The following is a 20,552-nucleotide window of genomic DNA, read 5'->3' as shown; positions in this document are numbered from 1 at the left end:
GTTTGACTTACCCCATACAGCCATGAAAACAGCAAAGAAAACCGTTGCACCATTGTCAAACAGATGGGTGACCTGAGAAGATACAGGAATTTCAGAAATGTAGCTTACCGTAAATACTTAAACAGTTGAGCATCATTCCCTGACCAGTACATTTTTGAATCCAACATACTAGAGTTATCCTTAAATAAACCATTTAGGTGCCTTATCATTTAGAATGAAAGTATCATATTGAACACACATTTCCATGAGTTCAAAACCAGAATGCAAACATCTGTTCAGGACTATTATCTTGTGTTGCTGTGGGGACAGTACCTTGGCGTAGATGCAGCTGTCTGACAGCCTCAGGTAGGGGCAGTACTGGTCGCAGATGGGGCACATGATGATGTCTTTGGCCTGGCAGATTTCCTTACTGAAGGACAACATGCAGCCCATCAAACTCCAGCAACATTTAGGCAACATTTTACTAACCCAAACTGATGCCACTTAAATCTTTTAAAAAATGCAAGCAAGTACACCACAGCATGTATGTGTCTGTTGTTGGAGGTGGACACAATGGAAAGAAATGAAGAAGAAAAAAACACAAAGAGAAAATACAAATGACAACAATCAACATTGCAAATACCAAATTATACTATTAGCAATAAGGGACACATAATATGATGCCTTAACCATAAAACCAAATTAGCTACGCATTAGGAAACAGTGACATGACTTCCTTTTCTAAATACCATTATTTATCAGGTCTGTGTTTACTGAGTACAGCTGAAGCATAAATCAAGGCTTATTGTTCTGTCAATTCTACGAATATAATACTGCTACCTGCTCTGGGGACGCTTACATTTATCAATAAAGAGAGGAGGTGTGTTTACCTGACCTGGCAGTGCTCTAGAGTGAAAACGCCATATAGGAATACCAAAAGGCCGACCAGAGCTGCAGGAAACAGCATCCCAGTGTACCATCCCAGCCAGGCGAAGTACAGACCAATCTTCTCACCAAAATACCTCCTGAAACAACAGCAGAGCCAAAATGGCTTCTTAAATTCAAAATGTAATGCTGATGATATAGGGGCAATGTGTAGTTCTCAGGCTCCTGCTCCAAAGAACAGGGGGCAGTAATTCTACTTTACTACTTGCACTGTAAAATCGAAATAAAAGGTATAACTATTGCATATTTCTGTAGGTTGATCTGGAAGTTAGCATCGCAAGATAGCATACCATCGACAAAAAGCAATGGGATTTTTCAATTGGATTTTGGAATAATACAGGAAATAAGATGTGGGGGAATATTTTAATGAAGCTAACATGTTGTGTTCAGCAGGATAACCTCTACATATTTCACTGCTTTTATGAAAGTTGAAATGCATATGCAATTGAAAGAACTTACTTAATGCTGTAAACAACACGGTCACGTGGCTTCATCAAGGCTAAGCTAAAGGTGGCTTTAGCGTGATGGGGTAAAGTAGCGTCATTAAAACACTTTCAGCAAACGCTTTTAAGACACTTATTACTTGTGGTTCTCTGGTCTGAGGTCAGACTAGCCCCACAGTGATTCTCTTTCAATTCTAGGGGAACTAGTGGTATTACAGGAAGGACTGGCTAGTCAGTTAGCATGCTAATTTCAGTAGCTATTCTGCGACACAGCACAGAGAAGTCTTTGACTTGATGTGAATACTGTACCTCTTCACATTTAGTTAATTATGTTAGTTCATTCATGTTTAATGTTTAAATATAACTCTGGCATTATCATACACATTGCACCTTCAGGTTTCTGAGTGTAGTTGGGATACCTGATGAGGTCCAGTGGTTGGTACTTGTACCACACCCCCCACCAGGCCCAGCATTCATACAGCAGGTGCCGATGGTTCTCTGCTCCGTGTGTTCTGATGGAGTTTTTGCTGTGGTAGCTCCCCTGTTAAAGCCCAAACCCATTATGTACACACACAAAGATGGAGAAACACAATGTAGGCTATGTACTGCTGTAATATCACAGGAAACAGTGATGACTTGAAGACAGGTAATGTAATTAATCAGCAAAATTACCTCGTGAAGAGGGAAAGCTGCCTCATATGAGCTATTACTCAAAAGACGATTAAGACCTGAAATCAAAAACAGAGCATATTTAAAGAAGAGCAACAGAAGCCAGATAGCACATAATAGGGGATGTTACTTTTTGTATGACTTGCTTGAAGTGAATATATCTGCACTGTCCTTGTTGTTCAGAGTTTGATACTTTATGTTTTTTGCACTTATTGTAAGTCGCTTTGGATAAAAGCGTCAGGCAAATGAAATGTAATGTAAAAACTACAGGTGTAGCAGAACAAAGAAAATACAGATTTAAACAAAGCTTTAAAATATGTTTGCCGTTTAAAATCATTTAAATATAATTTTTCATGGTTCCTAACACTTAAGGCAGGTTTAAGAGCAACTTACTCAGGTTTCAAATATTTATAGTATTTGTGTAACAATGCCTTGCGAAAACTCACCCATCTTATTTTTACCCTCCTCATATTTGACCCGCTGAAGGATGTGATGGACGATTCGACTTCTGGTGGCATTGTTGAAAAAGGTGTCTTTGTTGTGGATGATGAAACTGCAGTGAAACGAACCAGTTGACATTTTTGTTCATCAATTTCTTGTCTCAGGTAAACGTTTTAAAGGGTTGTTTCATAAAGACTCACTGATGTATCCTTGATCGACTGAAGGGGGCAGTGAAGCTCTCGTTTTCCTCTAAGTCTGGTAGAGTGTTGCTGTCAAACTTCATGGGCTTTCGGGGCAGCCAGCCACGAAATTTGTTGATGCGCTTTTCCATCCTGCAAGAGAAGTTTCTGATAAAGCTGCCAGAGGAGGGCTTTTGCTTCATCAGCTGATTTAATGCTGCCTCTTTTACTGAACACTCACCTGCTCATGAACTTGGGCCGTCGGTGCATGAAAAAGATTTTTCTCCTGGAAAATGCAGAAATTAAGTATTAAAGGGGTCATATTATGCTACTTTGTCAGGTTCATATATGTACTTTGTTGCTCCACTAAAGCATGTTTTCATGCTTTCATGTTGAAAAAGCACTTTATTTTCCTCACACTGCCTGTGCATAAATGATCACTTTTCACTCTGAAAACGCTCTGAAGAGCTCAGGCCCCCACCTTAGTTTTTTACAAATAAATAATGATGGATTATCAGTAATAATTTCAAAGTGACAAAGAGATATTGGATTAAACTTCAGCAGCGGTTTTATGCCCTTGAACACAACTGTTGATCACAAACAGCAAAGGTAAGACGTGTTTATAGTTATGGCTCTGTAAAGTGAAGCGGTTTTCTTGCTCTTTATTGGCTGCTAGTTCAGTTTTGGTCGTACAGTGAGGAGACTTGACTGTGGAATCTCAGGTTCCATATGATATGTGGTTTGTGCAGATAGCATGAAGTAAACAAATCGCCGTAGCTCACTCATGTGCTATGTAGCGTTAGCTCGTTATCGTTCAGTGCTGATTTAGACGCTTGGTGTTGGAGTTGTGTTTCGTTAAGGTAAAAATGGTTAATATGGTCTGGTAGCTGAGTTTCTTCCCATTAAGTGGGTGTGCCTCATTAATATGTTGTTAAATGTTAACATGCCCTGAGACGCTGTTTCTTACAAGTTGCTGCTTCTGGGCTTTAGAGGTTAACGTGTTGTGAATGAAAAACCATCGCCGTATTTCTGCACAATTTAGATAAAGTTAGTGTGCATACAGCCTAAAAGCTTGGTGGCATAGCGTTAATAGCGTTAGCTTGCAACTTTGCCGAGCCTAGCAGTGTGCTTGCGGCTCAATTTCCACAACAGCTCCACAATTCAGTGAACTGTCGAGAACACAACCATAACTTGGGTTTTTGCTCCGGGGGAGTAATGGTAAAAATAAATGCAAGCCACTTGTTCTTCATGTGTTCTTCCTTTGGTATGGCAAACAAAGAAAGTTTTGGTTTGCAGCGTCTTCTCGCCATGGTTCCTCTGCTTGGGTGGCTTTACCTTAGTGGTGTTGCAGCGGCTCGCACTGCTATTGGCTGAGTTCAGTTCCGTATCACGTTGATGTCAGTGTGATACGTAACTGAACCAGGAAGTAAAGAAAGGAATCTCATCGAGGCATTTCAGGCAGGGGGGGGGGGCGGATATGGGAGAGAATCTCCCTCTGGCCTGAACTTTGGGATTTTAGTTTTTGCAGACCTATTGCATGCACACAAACATAAATAACACAGGAAAGGGAAAACCCCAAAAAGCATAATATGGCCCCTTTAATATCTGATACGTACAGTTCAAAGGATATAAACATTACTGCTACGGTTTCTGCTTCATGTATCAGTTCTATTATGTTTTTTCACAGTTACTGCTTTTGGTACTAATAATAAATATGATAATACTAATAAAAGTACCAATTGTTAAGGATCCCACTGGAGATTTTGGATCAGTACTGCAAGGTGAGATTATTTTAATGAATCGTCTTTGTTTGTTTTGTTTCCATTCAGGTTTTATAATCTATTCAAAAGGTTGATTACAACCTTTATCAACCATAGTGATACTGACAGGAGCAAAGGTGGAACTTGGGTGAGATATTATTAGGGCATGAAATTCCAAAAGGGGTGGAGAAAACTCAGGACTTTCTTTGAGATTGCACAAACAAAAGCAATGAATAATGACCAAAAACGACCACATTATGATACAAAACGGTTGAATGGAAATGAAATGCAGTGAATGACATATTTAGCCTGTTGTCTCACCTAAAAGGCATACGAATGTTCATGAGCTCTGCGTAGCGACACAGGACATCCCACGGTGCATGAAGCTTCAGAAAAATCACATCACTGTTTGTCAAAGAGCCCTGGAAGAAACCAAACAGACACAATTTCCTTTCAGCAAAGAAGATGAGATGTTCAACATCAATATGTTTGCTTCGTTCTGCTCTTCCTCTCTTTCTCGTGTTACATGAATCCGAAGAATGCATTCCCAATGTTGAAGGACACAAGTTTTTCCTGAAAGTGTTGCTGGATTGGCAAATAACTTCTAGTTCAATAAATCCACATTTTCCACTCTTTTTAGTGACACTTGAAATAAGAATTGATAAATATAAGCAGTATAGAGCACAATTGTTTGGGTTTTATGAGTGGTGGCTGAATAACAAATGGCACAGCAGCACTCACAATTCAGCAATCCGAGATTAAATGGATTTTACGACCAAGCATTAATTGCCTTCTTCATACAAATTGGTATTGATGTTGCTAATGTTGTGCAATATGACAGCAGCTGCAGGTTTGCCAGAGTATTCAGAGCAAAGCTAAGTCTCCTTTACTGTAAGAACACAGTCATCAGCAGATATTTCGTCAGAGTTAGGGGAAAACCAAGTTGAGTTTGATATGCTTCGTAGAATCTGCTGGAATTTTAAATAAGCAACTGATGACATAAGATCACTATATAAAACTGATAATGGCAATGAGGGTTTAACAGTGGGCATTTCGCTTTGGCTTTTCAGTCCTTTAAGCAAACAAAAGCATTTAACTCTGGATACATGGTGTATAAAATGGCATGGGGGCTTCAAGGTACATCTGGCAGGGGTGATCACAATCTCACAAAAATCACCAGGTGTTAGTTATTCTCCTCTAGTTTAAGCAAACAAGAGAAATTGACGATGAACCTATAGGGTGAAAAATGAAAAGGGGAGCTTTTCAATCTGGCAGAGCTGTTGTTATGGCTGTCAGGTTTGGCACTCCCCTGCCCCCCCCCCCTGTAACTTTGGCCAGGATGGTCATAATCTCACTGCAATCACACCGGTGTTAGTTATTCTCCTTTGGTTTAAACACCTTTAGCTGACATTTTTTTCCCACACTGACTGGCAACTACTAAGACTGTTGATCGTGGATGAAACAAAGATATCACATTACACTGTACATCACACAGAACTCCTAATATCTGGATATAATGTATGTTATGTAAGGCCAGAAGGCTGACATGATGATTCAGCTGAACCCTACAACATCATGAATAAACAAATAAGCAGCACGTGTGGATGTTTATTTACCTCCTTTTCCATCTGTAAGCCCTCTGCACGGATGTTCCTCTCAAATATCTCCCTTTTCTCGGACTGCGAGCTGGACTTCCTGTAAACCAGGATGTAGTCAATGCGACTCTTTCCATCACTGAAGCAAAGGCAGCTGGACTTACTCCTCCCCTGATGGATAGACACATAGACATCAAGGAGACACAGACAACGAGGAACACTTAGTAAGCTGGCCATTGGCTCCTCCACCTTCACACACATCATTACACACTAGAGTTCTTCTGGCCAGCTTCCCCACTGACCTCTGGGAGGCACGAATCGGACTTGGTGTTGTTGTCCAGGATGCTGCTGTTGGTTCCCGGGTTGAGCAGGGTGGAGTCGTCGTCTCTGGACGGGCTGCTGATGCCCTCTGACCTTTTTCTTTCAAGAAGCACATTAGCATTCTTCACAGCTGGAGGCAAGATCAACAGAGAGAAAGTTATAATACCCAGTTATGATACACACTATAAGTGTGTGTGTGAGAGAGGGAGAGGCATATCTAGCGCCTTATAAGATTTCTTCTTTGTATTTTGATTGCTTTGTTAAAACTGTTACTTGAAACTTTAAACATTAAATAGAATGTGATAAAGAGAGAGTTTGGCACTTATAAATATATGTGTGTCTGTGTATTGTGAACTGCATGCGTAGAGAACGTTAAAGCTCTAGTGGCACTGGTTCTCACCGAGGGGAGGAACATCAATTTGAGTGCTGGAGTCCGTGGCTTTAGACGAGGATTCCTCCATGATGTCTGCCCCCCCACAGAAGGGGAAGGCGAGAGGTCTGTCTGCGGCCTGGTAGCCTGAAGCTGAGGGCTGCAGCCGGACTCTGCGTCGGTGGTGGCTCCCCCGCCGGGGCTCAGCCTCATGAAGAGATAAACTCACACCTTTAGGAAACACAAAACTTTTATAACACTTTGTTAAAGCACCTGTATGTTTCTGTGTGTGTGCAGCTGTCCACAGCTAATCTTAGGTCATAAGCGTTCACATTAAATTTGAGTTTAAGTCCGGATTACCAGTCCAATATTTTTAACAAATACACTGCCTGGAACAAGTCTGGCTATTTATGAGCTTAGCGTCAAACTCCATTTTTGTTAAGCCATAAAAACGTTTTGTTGCACCTATCATTTTCCCAACCCTTTAGGGTGATACCCTCTCGAGTTTTCCCAGGAAGGTCTTTCTCTCTCAGAGAGTAAGAGAGATTATGTGAGAGAGAAAGATGTGTGAAAGCCACAGAGGGAAGACCCAAGAAAGAGGGAAATGGCAGCTCAGTTACGTTTATTCCCTATTACTAGGTTTTAAGATTAAATGCTTTGAAAGGACATTCTCCATAGGAACACAAAATATAATTGGGTCTATTTATCAACCAGGCAGTGTCTTTTAGGTTGGGGGACATCAATTCTCCATCTAAATATCTCTATCCCTCACTTTAAGTTCCCTGAAGAGCTTCTGTAGAGGTGTGCTGATTTTTAGTGTGTGACATGAAAAGGTGACTCAGCTAAATCTTTCTGCTGAGCCGTAGTACCGGGGACAGGGATAGAGGTTGTGGAAGTGTCCTTGGCTCCTAATTAGCCATTGAAGCTTGGGAACATGGGAGCCCGTGGATGCAGCTAACAGAAACACAATACGACTCACTGACAACACACAAACCGGACAAAACATTTTGAAAGTGACCTGTAAATCACAAGGTAGGCCCACCCTAGAGCAGACCCTGCTTTATGGTCTATGTTACCTGAAATGAGACTTCTTTACAAACAGACTTTTTTCCCCCCTCTCCATATCCAAGACGCATGTTTCCTCAGGACACACAGAAGTCTCATTAACGGGATAGATGTGCTATGATGTTATACCTCAAAGACTGACACACTATACATGAGCCTACATCCTGCTGTACCAAGACAGTGGCCAGTCAAACAATGGGACCATCAAACTGTAACCATCCTGTTGTACGACTGTAACCAGAGCCACAACTCAGGTGGTGGGGGGGCTTTGGCAGCACGCAGATCCTCTTGCTTTCACTATTTTAGTAGCACAAGGACTATATGAAGTGACATGGCTGTACATCACATAATTTAGGGAGGTAGGCAGGCTACGGCGCAGTGGGATGGTGTGTTGATCTTCGGATCAGGGGAGCACTGGTTCCATCCCGGCTTCCGTCAGCATGTCGTTGTGTCCCTGAGCAAGACACTTCACCCCAAATTGCTCCTGTGGAGATTGCCCACAGCATTGAGTGTCTGTAAGTGTCTTTGGATAATAGTGTCTAACAAGTGACATGTAATGTGATGTGATGTAATTTTGTTCCTTCTTCTTTTGTTATTTAGGGGCAGAGAATTACTCCAACCAACCCATTGAGTTCATTTTCATGTAGGCTCATCAGCTCCCACGGTCATCAAATGAAATAACTCACCATTTTTAAACATACTGTTAATACTAGTCAGACTTCGGATTCAAACCCAGTGATGAGAACCTGATAAGCTAAATTAGTAAATGGTATGCTATGCTGTACAGAGCTGTGCAGAAATCAGACTGGTTGCATCCCAACAAACACACACAGGAGACAGTGCGTCTAAGATTGCCAGGGATGATCTGACACCTGATGGGAAGTGTAGGAACTGGTGTTTTTGGAGCTTGATCTACACTTTTCTCCATATTTATTTAAAGAAATCTGCTTCTCACATAGACATGACTCTAATGATGGTACTAAGGTAGCCTTTGAACAGTCTGGATAATCATAGCGTAGCATTGTCCTGCTCCGGGATCTGTCAACAACACAGCTTTGCTCTATAGACTGGGCACCAATCGATCTATCGAAATTGTCACAGTTAAACTTTTTGTGATAGTGAAACTGGTTTCCCAGATGTGATAGCAGTGTGCGTTGGCAGAGATTTAGCGATACAACTTTTATGATGCATTACCTACTGTATGTACACTGTTTTAATATGGGAGCTGTATATACATTTTGCTCTTGCTTTTTACCAACCCTAAAAATGAATGAAGAGCGCCTTAAAAATGCCAGTTTATTTTATGATTAACATTGTAAGTTTTAACATTGGCTTTTATCTTTATCTTGTTAATCTGTTCTTGATGCTGTTTCAGTTTTCTTGGATGTATCCATCAAACACATAATCAGAGAACTTCCTGTCTGCTTCTCTCTGATGCTGTGAGGATATGGTTTCGGTCACCTGTTAGGAGGATTGTCATTTTGGTCATCATGTCCAGAGATGGACAGAGGGGGGGGATGCATGTTCTCCCTCGCAGCAATCAGTGCAGATTTCACACCTACAAACCTGCTACTGTTGCCGGGATGTCACATACTCACTCACAGAGACATGACCCATTTCTGTGTCTTACAACTGATGCAGCGTAGAGGACAAGATATGTCTGAAAAAAATACTTCAATGATCAAGAGAAAAGGGGAAAGATTTGGAAAAAAGTATATGCCTGAGTGTCTGTGAGAGTGTGTGTGTGTGTGTGTGTGTGTGTGTGTATGTGAAGGTCAAAGAGAAGAGATGAATCGGTGTGCGAGTAGGATATGGCAACACAAAAAAGAGAGAGAAAGACAGAGAGAGAGAGAGAGAGAGGGAGAGCACTGCAGCAAAAACAAAAAAATAAACACTGGTGAACAAGCTGCCTCTGCTTCAAGATAACTTGACAACACTCACCGAGTGAAGGTGGAGAGAAGAAGAGAGGCAGCTTCACCTTTCAGAGGGGAAGGAAGGGAGGGGGAGGGGGGGGGCTTTTCAGCAGAGCTGCAGCAGACGCCAAAACAGCCAGGAGATCATTCCCCATACACATACACACACATGCACACACACACACACACACACACACCGGTCACCCCTTCTTCCCCCCCTGCCCCAGCGTGCAAATGACCTCGCTGAGGAAACAAACAAACACGACGTCCCAAGAGGAAACGCAGCATCCCCACTTTCTACTCCTTAATCCTCATCGCCGCATCCGTCGATCCAACATCACATTGGACACACACATCGTCACACACACATACAGGTCTGTCATAGACGCTATACGACCAAAAGCTGCCAAAGATCTTCTCTGGAGAAAAACACAAGCATGAGAAGGATGTTTACAGTGAGAGAGGGAGAGAGGGAGAGGAGGTGCATGCCGTTCATCGGCATTCTTGATCTGTATTCCCTGGCAGCCAATCAGAGGTTAAGCTGCTCTCTCATCGTCCAATCAGAAAAGAGGGCTAGCTGTGTCAGTGTTGCTGTAGCCAAAACAATGACAGTGTCAGTGTGAACATTTTCATAGAAACTCAAGGACCCACTTAAGTAGGTATTATATAGTAAGGATTTTTTTCAAGTCTAAATTAACAATGTAAATAATGAGAAATATAATATAATACTGTAATCATTCCTTCTGGCCTTGATAACCCTAAAGAGATCTCTTATATATATTATCATTATCATTATTATTATCATTATTATTATTATTATCATTGTTTATTGCAATTTAATTTGACGGGGAAACATATAATTTCATAGTTTTGACAAAGTTAATATGACTATTATAATCTAGTACAAATCTCTCGCTGTGCTTACGTTGTACTGAAAAAGATTGGGAAATATATCTAATTGATGTGTTTAACACAGACTGCTGTTAGCTTCAGCTAAACATCACATCATTTTGAATCAAACAATGAAATGTACATTTCGTCTGGCATTTATTTCATTGAAATCATTTTAGATACCAATGTGTAGATTGTCTCTGCCAAGGAAAATCAAGGAAAAAAAATAACATGAGGAAAAAAGACACTACAATAAACAACTGCTGACTGGGATTTATGAGAAGGGGGGCTTAAAGAGACAGAGAATAAATTCAGGTATACTCAGACGGGCCGTATAATAATGTGTTTTCTGAACATGTTCTAATAGAAAGCCTACATACAAGACTGAACTTTGAAATGTGAACGTGTGCTTTAAAAGTCTGCTGCTCCAGTAAACTGAGGGGTTAAACATGTACTGCGCTGCACTCCACGTACTGGTGCTGCTGTCGCAGAGGGTCTCCTGACTGGCGCTGCAGGTGGGCAACGGGGTGATTGACAGTGACGCTGGGCAGGACACCGGCTCGAGATTCTCGTTAATGGGTGGGACGGCAGAGGCCTCCGAGTGAACGCAGTCCGGACTGGGGAGGTTGTGGCCGCTCGCTGGGAAAGGACTCTTCCAATGTGAGAAGCCGATGGCCACCTGACCCCCGAGATCAAACCCTAACAAAGGAAATCAAACATAAGACAGATGAGGAGAAATATTTGTGTTGTTGTAGCCCGTCTGGGCCTGCTTCTCAGCAGACCCTTGCTACGACTCTGCGTTGTGTTGTGCGTGTTTGATGGGCAAGGAGATTCGGTTGTTGTCTTTAACCGAAACTGTGGCGTATTTATTCCTCTGCATGAAATAAACACAATAATGCAGCAGCATTAATACAGATGGACGTCTGCAACACACCAGTCTCAGTCTGCCATACAAACAACTGCGAGACTAGTACTTATAAAACATTCACATATCAAATCTGTCACAATAGATCACAATACACTGTAAAATTACAGTTACACTGGAAATGTATACACCACCGGCTAATTAGTATTTTTAGATATGTAAATAAAACAATAAAATAAACACATAGTACAAAACACAATAGACCAAAAACATGGGAGCAATAAACATACCTGCATGAAATAAACACAATAATGCAGCAGCATTAATACAGATGGACGTCTGCAACACACCAGTCTGTGGTGGGGAAAAGACGCCATGAAACATGCTGCAGGTGCTGTGTGTGAGTCCTCACAAGTGCTGCTAAACAGTACACTTAACTAAAAGTTTGCTAAAACACTCAAACTTCTGCAAAACAACTACACAGCAACACATTAGCACCATGGAATGATATTATAACCTTGTTTCACAGTTTAAGATTATATAAACACTGTAAACATCATTTAGAACAGAAATCTACAAAGAGCACATGACAAACTCTCCTCACCTCAGTCTGCCATCAAACAACTGAGTGAGAGAGGGTGCAACGCAGGTAGATGACGTCACTGCCGAAAGTGAAGACTTCAAAATAAAAGCATTAGCTTCCAAAACGGTCTTTTGTAGTAAACATACCAAAATAAAAGTGACAATAAATAATATTGGAACAATAAAATAAAACGTGAGGGATTATTGGTGGAATGCATTCCTGTATATTTATATACCTGCTACATTGGCTTTAACATTTCTTCAGTTTTTGTATTTGTTATGCACAACTTGCAATTGTACTATGCATGTTTCAAAAGTCACAAGGAAAGTTGACCCTGAATGTACTTCCTTCCTATCATACAAGGTCACAAGGGGGGGATTTGATTGCATCTACTTTCAAGACTGTGTGAACTCTGACAGTTATTTAGCTCTGTGTATTGCTGGTAGGTCCATAACAGTCCAAAGTATCACAATCATCCCCTCTGAGTGCTTTGAGCGGTTAGTCAAAACTTTTATCACCTCCTCCCTCCCTGACTCACTGGACCCCCTGCAGTTTGCCTACAGAGCAAACAGGTCCACGGATGATGCCATCTCCCTCACCCTCCACACTGCCCTCTCCCACCTGGACCAGAGGAACACTTATGTGAGAATGCTGTTCATTGACTACAGTTCAGCATTCAACACCATTGTGCCCTCCAAGCTCATCATTAAGCTCAGGGACCTTGGGCTCAACAGCGCCCTCTGTGACTGGATCATGAGCTTCCTAACGGGCAGATCCCAGGCAGTGCGGATGGGGAACATCACATCCTCCACCTTGACCCTCAACACCGGAGCCCCTCAGGGTTGTGTGCTCAGCCCTCTCCTCTACTCCCTGTTCACGCACGACTGCGTGGCCACACACAGCTCCAACACCATCATCAAGTTTGCTGACGACACAACCGTCATCGGCCTGATCACAGACGGCGACGAGACGGCATACAGAGAGGAGGTCAGAGCCCTGACATCTTGGTGCCAGGACAACAACCTCCATCTCAACATCAGCAAAACAAAGGAGCTGATTGTGGACTACAGGAAGAGGCAGAGAGAGGCACACACACCCATCACCATCGACGGGACTCCTGTGGAGAGAGTCAGCAGCTTCAGGTTCCTCGGGGTAAACATCAGTGAGGACCTGACATGGACACATCACACCAGGGTCATATCCAAGACGGCTCGACAGCGGCTCTTCTTCCTCCGCAGGCTGCGGAAGTTCAACATGGACTCCAGGATACTCTGCAACTTCTACAGGTGCACCATCGAGAGTATCCTGACTGGCTGCATCACCGCCTGGTATGGCAGTTGCACCGCCCTCAACCGTAAGACTCTACAGAGGGTGGTGAAAACTGCTCAGCACATCACCAGGTCGGAGCTGCCATCCATGGAGGACCTCTACACCCAGCGGTGTAGGAAGAAGGCCGGTAGGATATTAAAGGACCCCAATCACCCCAGCAACAATCTGTTCTGTCTGCTGCCGTCTGGCAGACGGTACCGCAGCATCCGGACCAAGACTACCAGACTCAGAGACAGTTTTATACCACAGGCTATAAGACTGCTGAACTCCTGAGCTGTGTGAATGTCTACTCACATCTTTTTATAGTACACACATACATATATATATATATATTATACACATCTGCCATACATATCTGTTTATAGTACACATATCTATATATTGTACATATCTGCCATATACATCTGCTATACATAATATATGCATCTGCCCATACCTCCTCATTCAACAGTGTAAAGTGTTTAAATACTTTCAATGTATTCCACATATGTATATATTTCACATCCTCAAATCTTTATTGTTGTTATTGTAAATATTCTTCTCTATTTTTGCACTATTTTATTTATCTTATTTGCACCATGTAGGCCTATGTTGAGTGGTTGGAGGAGCACGCGACATAAGATTTTCATTGCCAACATATACGTTGTATATGCTGTGCATATGACCAATAAAGCCTTGAAATCTGTAATGTTGCCCTTGTTAGAAATAATCAATATATTGAAACGGAACATTAAAAGATAATTCACTGTTTCTGGACGGATCATATTTGTCCAATTCCGGTAGTATTGTTGTTTTTAGCCTCAGATAGCATATAGCTAATATTGTATTGTATATATGAGTGGAGGGAGAAGGACGCGTGGAGTTACATACTAAACACACCGCCTCTACCTCTCACTCATTGATGCTGCAATGATACTATTGCGTGTTTAATAACTGATAAACTTCAGAAGGATTGCATAATAGAATATCGTAGATGAGAGCTTCAGGACATCACTAAAAAGATGGCGACGGTGACGTCATAAGAGGACCCGCCCCCGACGACGTCAGCCTATAGAAGAATCCGGAGAACCCCATGTGACAAGCGGCCAACATGATCCAGCCCCCGCTACCAACTAATGAGAGCACGAGACCGGAGCACGTCTTATTTTGAAGTTGTTTATTGTATGGCCGGAAAGGGATGGTTCTATAAAAAATGTTTGTATTGGGAGCTCGAGCACTCTTTTGTTCCGGACCGGCAGACAGTAACTACTGATGAGCTCCACTCAGTCAGTGGCCTGTGGATGCGTGTCCCGGACTATTGAGCCACAGATGTGAAACTTTTGTAAAACCTACTGCTGCATCCTTTTATTAAATACTCTTGAAACTCATAAGAGGAGCTTCACTTCGTTTCTTTTGAATCGACTCCTGGGCCTCGAATAAAAGAACATTTCCTACAGCAGCTACAAGCAAAAGTGTTTACAGATAGCAGCAGGTGCTCTACAGTATTTTTGTACCCAAGAAGTTAGCGTTGCCCTGTTTTGTTTTTGACAAAAGCGATTGGGATGTTCACATTGGCTTCTGGATTATTTCAGAAAATCTCTGTATAAGAATCTATGATACTTACACATAATGTCTCGAACGTAAACACCACTGTTATCATTTTGGAGAAGAAAGCTTACGTGACTATGAAGGAACTACAGCCCGGTCACATGACTTCACATCACCATAGCTAAGCTAAACGCAGCTAATGTTGGTTGTTGTTTCATGGCTTTAAGACTCTTTTCAGCAGCTCTCTATAAAGAAACACATGGCAATTGCTGAAAGAAAACAAATTATATTTTATGTGATTATAATCATTAAAGATAACTCCGTTTTCAGGCAGGGTTTACTAGTTGGAAGTCTCATAGAAGAGCATAGAGCAGCGTTCCTCCTCAGCTTTACGAGGACGTGCAGACTGCTGAGACGGCTTGGCCTGCCTCCCGCTTTCCATTTTGTGTTTTCACTTTTCCTTTAGTTTTATAATAGCTCTGAGACGGTTTTCTTGTTACAAACACATCATGGTAAAGTGGCGATTTTAATTCCACTGAAGTTATTTTTTTTTCATTCTTTCTATCTTGTAATTATGACCAAAATCGTCCTAAAGTCTGAGTGTCTTGTCTGTTTGGTTTGGTCATGAGTTAGTCTCTGAAGTGTTCTATGTTGTGGCAGCCAATCATAAGGTGTCTATTTTTCAAGCACCTTTTAAAGAAGTAACATAAATGCTACAAAGCTAATGAAAAATACCATTCAACTGAATTTATTTACATTAATGTACTCGACATCAGTGATTTTCAGTCTGGGGTCACGGTCTGTCAAAGGCCTCTTTTTTCCAAAAGATGTAATCAGTTGCTAGTATGATTTCATCTGGGCTATGAAATGACCTGGGATCAAATGTGTCTGAAGCATGGTGGAGAATGACAAAACAGCGTTGGAGGACGGGGTGTGTTCATTCCTCTGAAAGTTACTCGGTGGCTTAAATATTTGAAATATCAAGGAGTTGACGCAACAAATATTTTACATTCACAGACATTATTTCCTCTTCATGTTTTCTGCATTATTTTTTAAGTTATCAAGTCAGACAAACATGAGTTGGTGACCATGTAAACTTCAGGTTCTTGTGTTTACAATTCAAATCATGTTTTCACCCTCTTTGGATATTCATTAACTGCATTTACAGAACAGTTTGCTTTGATTTTCCACCTTATCTAACACTGGGGTGGAGGTAAGACAAGGGACCAAATTCACCTCCTGCTTTCCTGTAAAACACAGAGCCCAGCAGATTTCGTAGGAACGTCAGCATTGAACAAACAGAGGCCGATCAATAAGCAAAGTAGTGGAGAGCCTGGCACCCTCTGAGCCTCCGAGCACTTTCAGCAGGGTGATAAATTCTGAGGTAAATCTAAGCTTTACATCTCATCTCAGCTATTTTACAGCCTCAAATTCTCTGCAAGAATAAAGGGAAAGGTTGGTTGTCCCTGACAAATAACCGTTGTGCTGAAGTCAGCACATGCAACAACTAGAACACAGAGATAGTCTTTGTTGTCCCTGAGGGGAATTTGCCTAGTGCAACATCTTTTTCAAGAACAATCTGACTGCTGCCCGGAAATGAGAGGGAGGAGGTTATTCTTTTGTGTGTAAAAGGTTTTTAAACAAAAACAGGAGTGCAGTGACTATTCCACACTGTCTTAAAAAGATTACTTAAACACATGTGCCTCCAAATGAAGTAGTAATTGTGGCTGCCTTGTCTCTAGCTCCTATTCAACTTTTCACATCATGGTTTTCACATAGACTTGGCTCGACCCCTGGATTGCAGACTCAGCCATTTCATACTTAGATGTAGAGATTGTCTCTTCAGACGGTTTTCCAAATTTAAAGCACCTCATGATTGGATGATAGCCTTATTATGTTCTTAGGGTATTTACATCTGTTCTGTTTACATTTGCATACTGTATGTTCTGCCACATGCTGACAACAACAACAACAACACAGCGCTGTAGGAGCTGTATGGTATTATTGACAGGACAGAAACTTCACTCCCGATTTTAACAGCGCCAACATTAAAAAAGTCCCCCTGAGATACTATCAACAGATCATCTGCAAAGCGATGCAAATACACTTGACCATGTGCGATCATGTTTATTCCCCTATACTACAGGAATAGAATGCCCTCCTTTGTCTCACCGTCCCAAAAGACGACCACAATCTATTCAACACTATTAAAAAAAAAAAGAAACTCTAAAAGGGAACTAGATTATATAAACGGTCCTCAACAGACATGAAAGTCACCTGAAAGGTAGGAGAGGCGGGGGTGGTAATTTACACCTGGCATGTATTTGAATTACCTCTAAAACTCACAGTGCACACAGCCTTTTTGGACATAGTGTGTTCTAAGCAATATCTATGTCGAAGTCATCAAAAAAAAAGTGGCTGCGTGGCTCTCTGAGGAGAGAGAGGCCCAGATAAGTAGCACCTCCACTTCCTGACACCCTCAGAGGTAAGACAACACAAAGCAGGTGCAGGGATCTGGGCCATATGCTGCACTGTGCAATCACAAGTTAGAAAGACCATACAGAGACTTGAGGAAGTCCTTTGGGTGGAAGTAGGGCAGGTGTGTTTCATGAGTCTGTTCTATGTGCCACTGTCAGTTATTGCCAGAGGATAAAAAGTTACTCGTTCTGCAGTTTCTTCCTGGTGCTAACAGCAAAGAGCAAACTTATGAAAGCTTATAAAATGACATCAATTCACTACAAGTGTGTTATTACCTAACAATGGTTAAAAACTGTGAGTGAAAGAAGGAAGAGGAAAGTTCACTATGTTTTATTGGACACAATAAAAAGATGAAGCTCATGTCTTATCATTGATGTTGTAAAAGTCCTAGATAAAGTAAACATGGGGAGTAGCACAAGAAGTAATGTGTCGATTAATCTCACCTCTTTTGTCATAATACATGGATTTGAATAGAATAGGATTTATTATCAGACAAAGTCCCCAAATTAAAAGTTGGAAGCAGGTGAAGCGTTTAGGACCCCGTTTTAAAATCCAACAAACACTGACCTCTTTAAACTGAACAAGCAAAAAACCCTAACCCTGTTTGAGAAAAAAATGAGATAAATGAACCTCTAGTGTTGATGGATGTGTATTAGTCAATACTGTGGAAGTTTCAGCATGGTGCAGATTGGCAGTTTGTACCCCAGTAGTGTCTTGTTTTTATTTCACCCTGCATGTTAGTTTACTTTGAAGCAGGGTGGATAATAGAGTAAAAGCAGTTACAGGATTAACATGGTGATGAATAATATGTTCCTCTTAAACAAATGGCAGGGCGTGTTAACTATTTAGAGATCTTCTTCTGTAGCTTTTATCTTTATTTATTTCTTCCTTAAAAATATGTCTGAAAATGTGCACTTACCGATGGTGATCTGACTGACACAGCTGTAGAAGGTTCCTGAAGAAGCATTGTAGCTGCTGCTGCTGGGCTCACGGTCTGTGACAGGACACACAAGGAATAGGATGGCATCACTTACACTCCGTTATCGAAGAAACCTTACAGTGCAGCAAAGGCATTGTGTTTTGCTTGACCTGAGGTGATCCCTATAGTTTTGGGTACTTTTTACAGCCATTGCTCTAAAGGATGTATAGAGTAAAAAGTGTGTGAAGGACCCATAGTATCCTACAATTCTCCTTAGTCCAGTAAGCTGTTCCTGGAGGCTTGAGAAAAAGCCATGACCCTGCAGTGTTACACATTAGACCCTAATACTGCAATGTTAGTGCTGTTCCACACATCGAGATGCACAAGGGAAAAAAGCATTGACCTTGCCAGAGCTAAGGCAGGAGTCTGACAGCTCTAGTACCGTAGTCTAACCATTTATGATGGGAATGAAATACTCTGCTGTGAATAAAAACACACCAGCAGTGTTGTGAGAATCAGACGTAACCCTGGAAGACTGAATGAAAACCTTTATTGACCCTTACGGTATAAAAGGTATAATGTCTAAAACAATGCACAAGTTTGTCAGTTGCTTACTGATATACACATGTCCTTAACTGTATTTCTGGAGTGTTGCCTTTATAGCCCTTAACCCTTTAGTAAATGTCCTATGACATTTCAGTCTATAACTCAGCAAATGTTGCATGCAAAATGTGGGTAAAAGTGTGGCTTGCAACTACACTGACACATAATCAGAAGTTCAATTTACAAATTGGTGAATGGTCAAAGTTGCTCTACTATTTAGTAAAACTATGGATGCAACCAATGATTAATTGTACAATACAAATAATCTGCACAACATTTTCTCAATTTAACAATTTGTGTTTTGGACGATAATATACAAAAAAATAGTGGAAAACGTCACATTTACTTTTTGACGTTCTAAAATGTATTGTTCTGTTCGACCAATAGTCTTAAACACAATGACATTCAGTTTACAATGATATTAAACAGAGAAAACCAGCAAATCCTCACACAAGACAAGCTGCAACCAAAGACTTTTCGTTAGTTTTGCTTTTAAAAGAGCTTTAACTCAATGATCCCAATCGTAGCCCATTCATTTTCAGTCAATCGATAAATCAATTATCATGGCGGTTTGACTCATAAGTTATATTTTAAAGATGCACTCATTGATTGTGTTGCTAAGGCAAAGCTGTTGGATGATAAACATTTCCATTTACATGGTCCCTCTTGGCCAACTCTCGCATAGACATAACATCAGTTTCCATTTTATGCAGACGATACTCTGGTCTATCTAAGCCCTAACCCACAAACAACTACCAGAACACTGTCAACAGCTCAAAGTGCTTAATTCTGATAGAGATAACGATAGACAAAAAGATGCATCACCCAAGTATCAAAAAGTCTTGGTTTAACCTTTGAAAACTTAGCAGTTTAGTGTTTGGTCGATCGCTTGTACTTTTTCTGTTTTTATTGGTTAATTCAAATGTTATTGGATTTGTCTTTGTGTGTAAACCTTGTTACCTTGTGATGCTTGTTCTGAAAAGCTGGTGTATAAATAAAGGTATTATATTTTGTATCCTTCCAAGTCTTATGGGTTTTCCCAGTCATTTGTTACCCCACATACTCATTTCCACCCACACAACAGGGAACGTAGAATAAACTGAGGATTAAATACGAACCACATAAGTAAACATATGATATGAAAGTATTGTTACTGATCACATGCTACCGTTACCTGCAGATCCGGAGGAGAGGCGCGTCGCGATGGCGCGGCGAGGACTGCGCGGACTTCCCGGACAAACCCGCACCACGTCCTCCTGACACTGCACACAGATTACCTGGTTCTCTCTGTTTTCTCCGACCTTGCTGCATCCCATGTGTTCCCCCCCGGCCTGGATCTTCATACCTGCGCTGATCTGATGGACCAGTCGCATGTCTGCTCCTGCCTCATGCTCCAGCATCCTCCTCACCGGCGGCGGTCGCACTTATTACGCATGGCGTCTGCTTGTGAAGGCAACAACTTCTCTTGCATCCAAAGCATCTTTTATCTCCACCCACTGCAGTTCAAAAATATAAGCGATGTGTGTATGCTCATCTCCGCTCTGTGTCGTTTCTCGGCTCGTGTCGCGGTGATGTTGCAGTCTTTACGCACGGCTGCGGGCGTGGCTGGCTGCTCCACGTGGTTGGTGAGGTTGCAGTGTCTATTCCTGTGGGAATATAAATGGTAGCAAGATAAAG

General features: G+C 41.6%; 1 protein-coding gene across 2 annotated transcripts in view; it reads right to left on the bottom strand.

Annotated features, from left to right (window-relative positions):
* Positions 1–20,316, bottom strand: part of LOC134879383 (anoctamin-4-like) — a 33,181-nt gene extending 12,865 nt beyond the window's left edge. Inside the window, exons 1-15 of one of the 2 annotated variants that reach the window (XM_063905850.1) lie at positions 20,050–20,316; positions 18,273–18,347; positions 11,046–11,270; positions 6,733–6,933; positions 6,314–6,462; positions 6,033–6,182; positions 4,738–4,838; positions 2,898–2,942; positions 2,678–2,809; positions 2,483–2,589; positions 2,040–2,095; positions 1,787–1,908; positions 870–1,004; positions 313–409; positions 12–72 (exon numbers count right to left, since the gene is read on the bottom strand). In XM_063905850.1, coding sequence (XP_063761920.1) covers positions 12–72; positions 313–409; positions 870–1,004; positions 1,787–1,908; positions 2,040–2,095; positions 2,483–2,589; positions 2,678–2,809; positions 2,898–2,942; positions 4,738–4,838; positions 6,033–6,182; positions 6,314–6,462; positions 6,733–6,933; positions 11,046–11,270; positions 18,273–18,347; positions 20,050–20,275 — 1,882 coding nt within the window. In that variant the 5' untranslated portion in view covers positions 20,276–20,316. Of the gene's footprint in view, positions 1–11; positions 73–312; positions 410–869; positions 1,005–1,786; positions 1,909–2,039; positions 2,096–2,482; positions 2,590–2,677; positions 2,810–2,897; positions 2,943–4,737; positions 4,839–6,032; positions 6,183–6,313; positions 6,463–6,732; positions 6,934–9,708; positions 10,186–11,045; positions 11,271–18,272; positions 18,348–20,049 lie in introns of those variants that run through there. The other variant, XM_063905851.1, reaches the window with a different exon arrangement.
* Positions 20,317–20,552: the final 236 nt, after the last annotated feature.

This window comes from Eleginops maclovinus, chromosome 17 (assembly GCF_036324505.1).
Source record: "Eleginops maclovinus isolate JMC-PN-2008 ecotype Puerto Natales chromosome 17, JC_Emac_rtc_rv5, whole genome shotgun sequence".
Classification (NCBI taxonomy): domain Eukaryota; kingdom Metazoa; phylum Chordata; class Actinopteri; order Perciformes; family Eleginopidae; genus Eleginops; species Eleginops maclovinus.
Note: the sequence above shows the minus strand (reverse complement) of the source record. Positions and strands in the feature narration are given on the sequence as shown.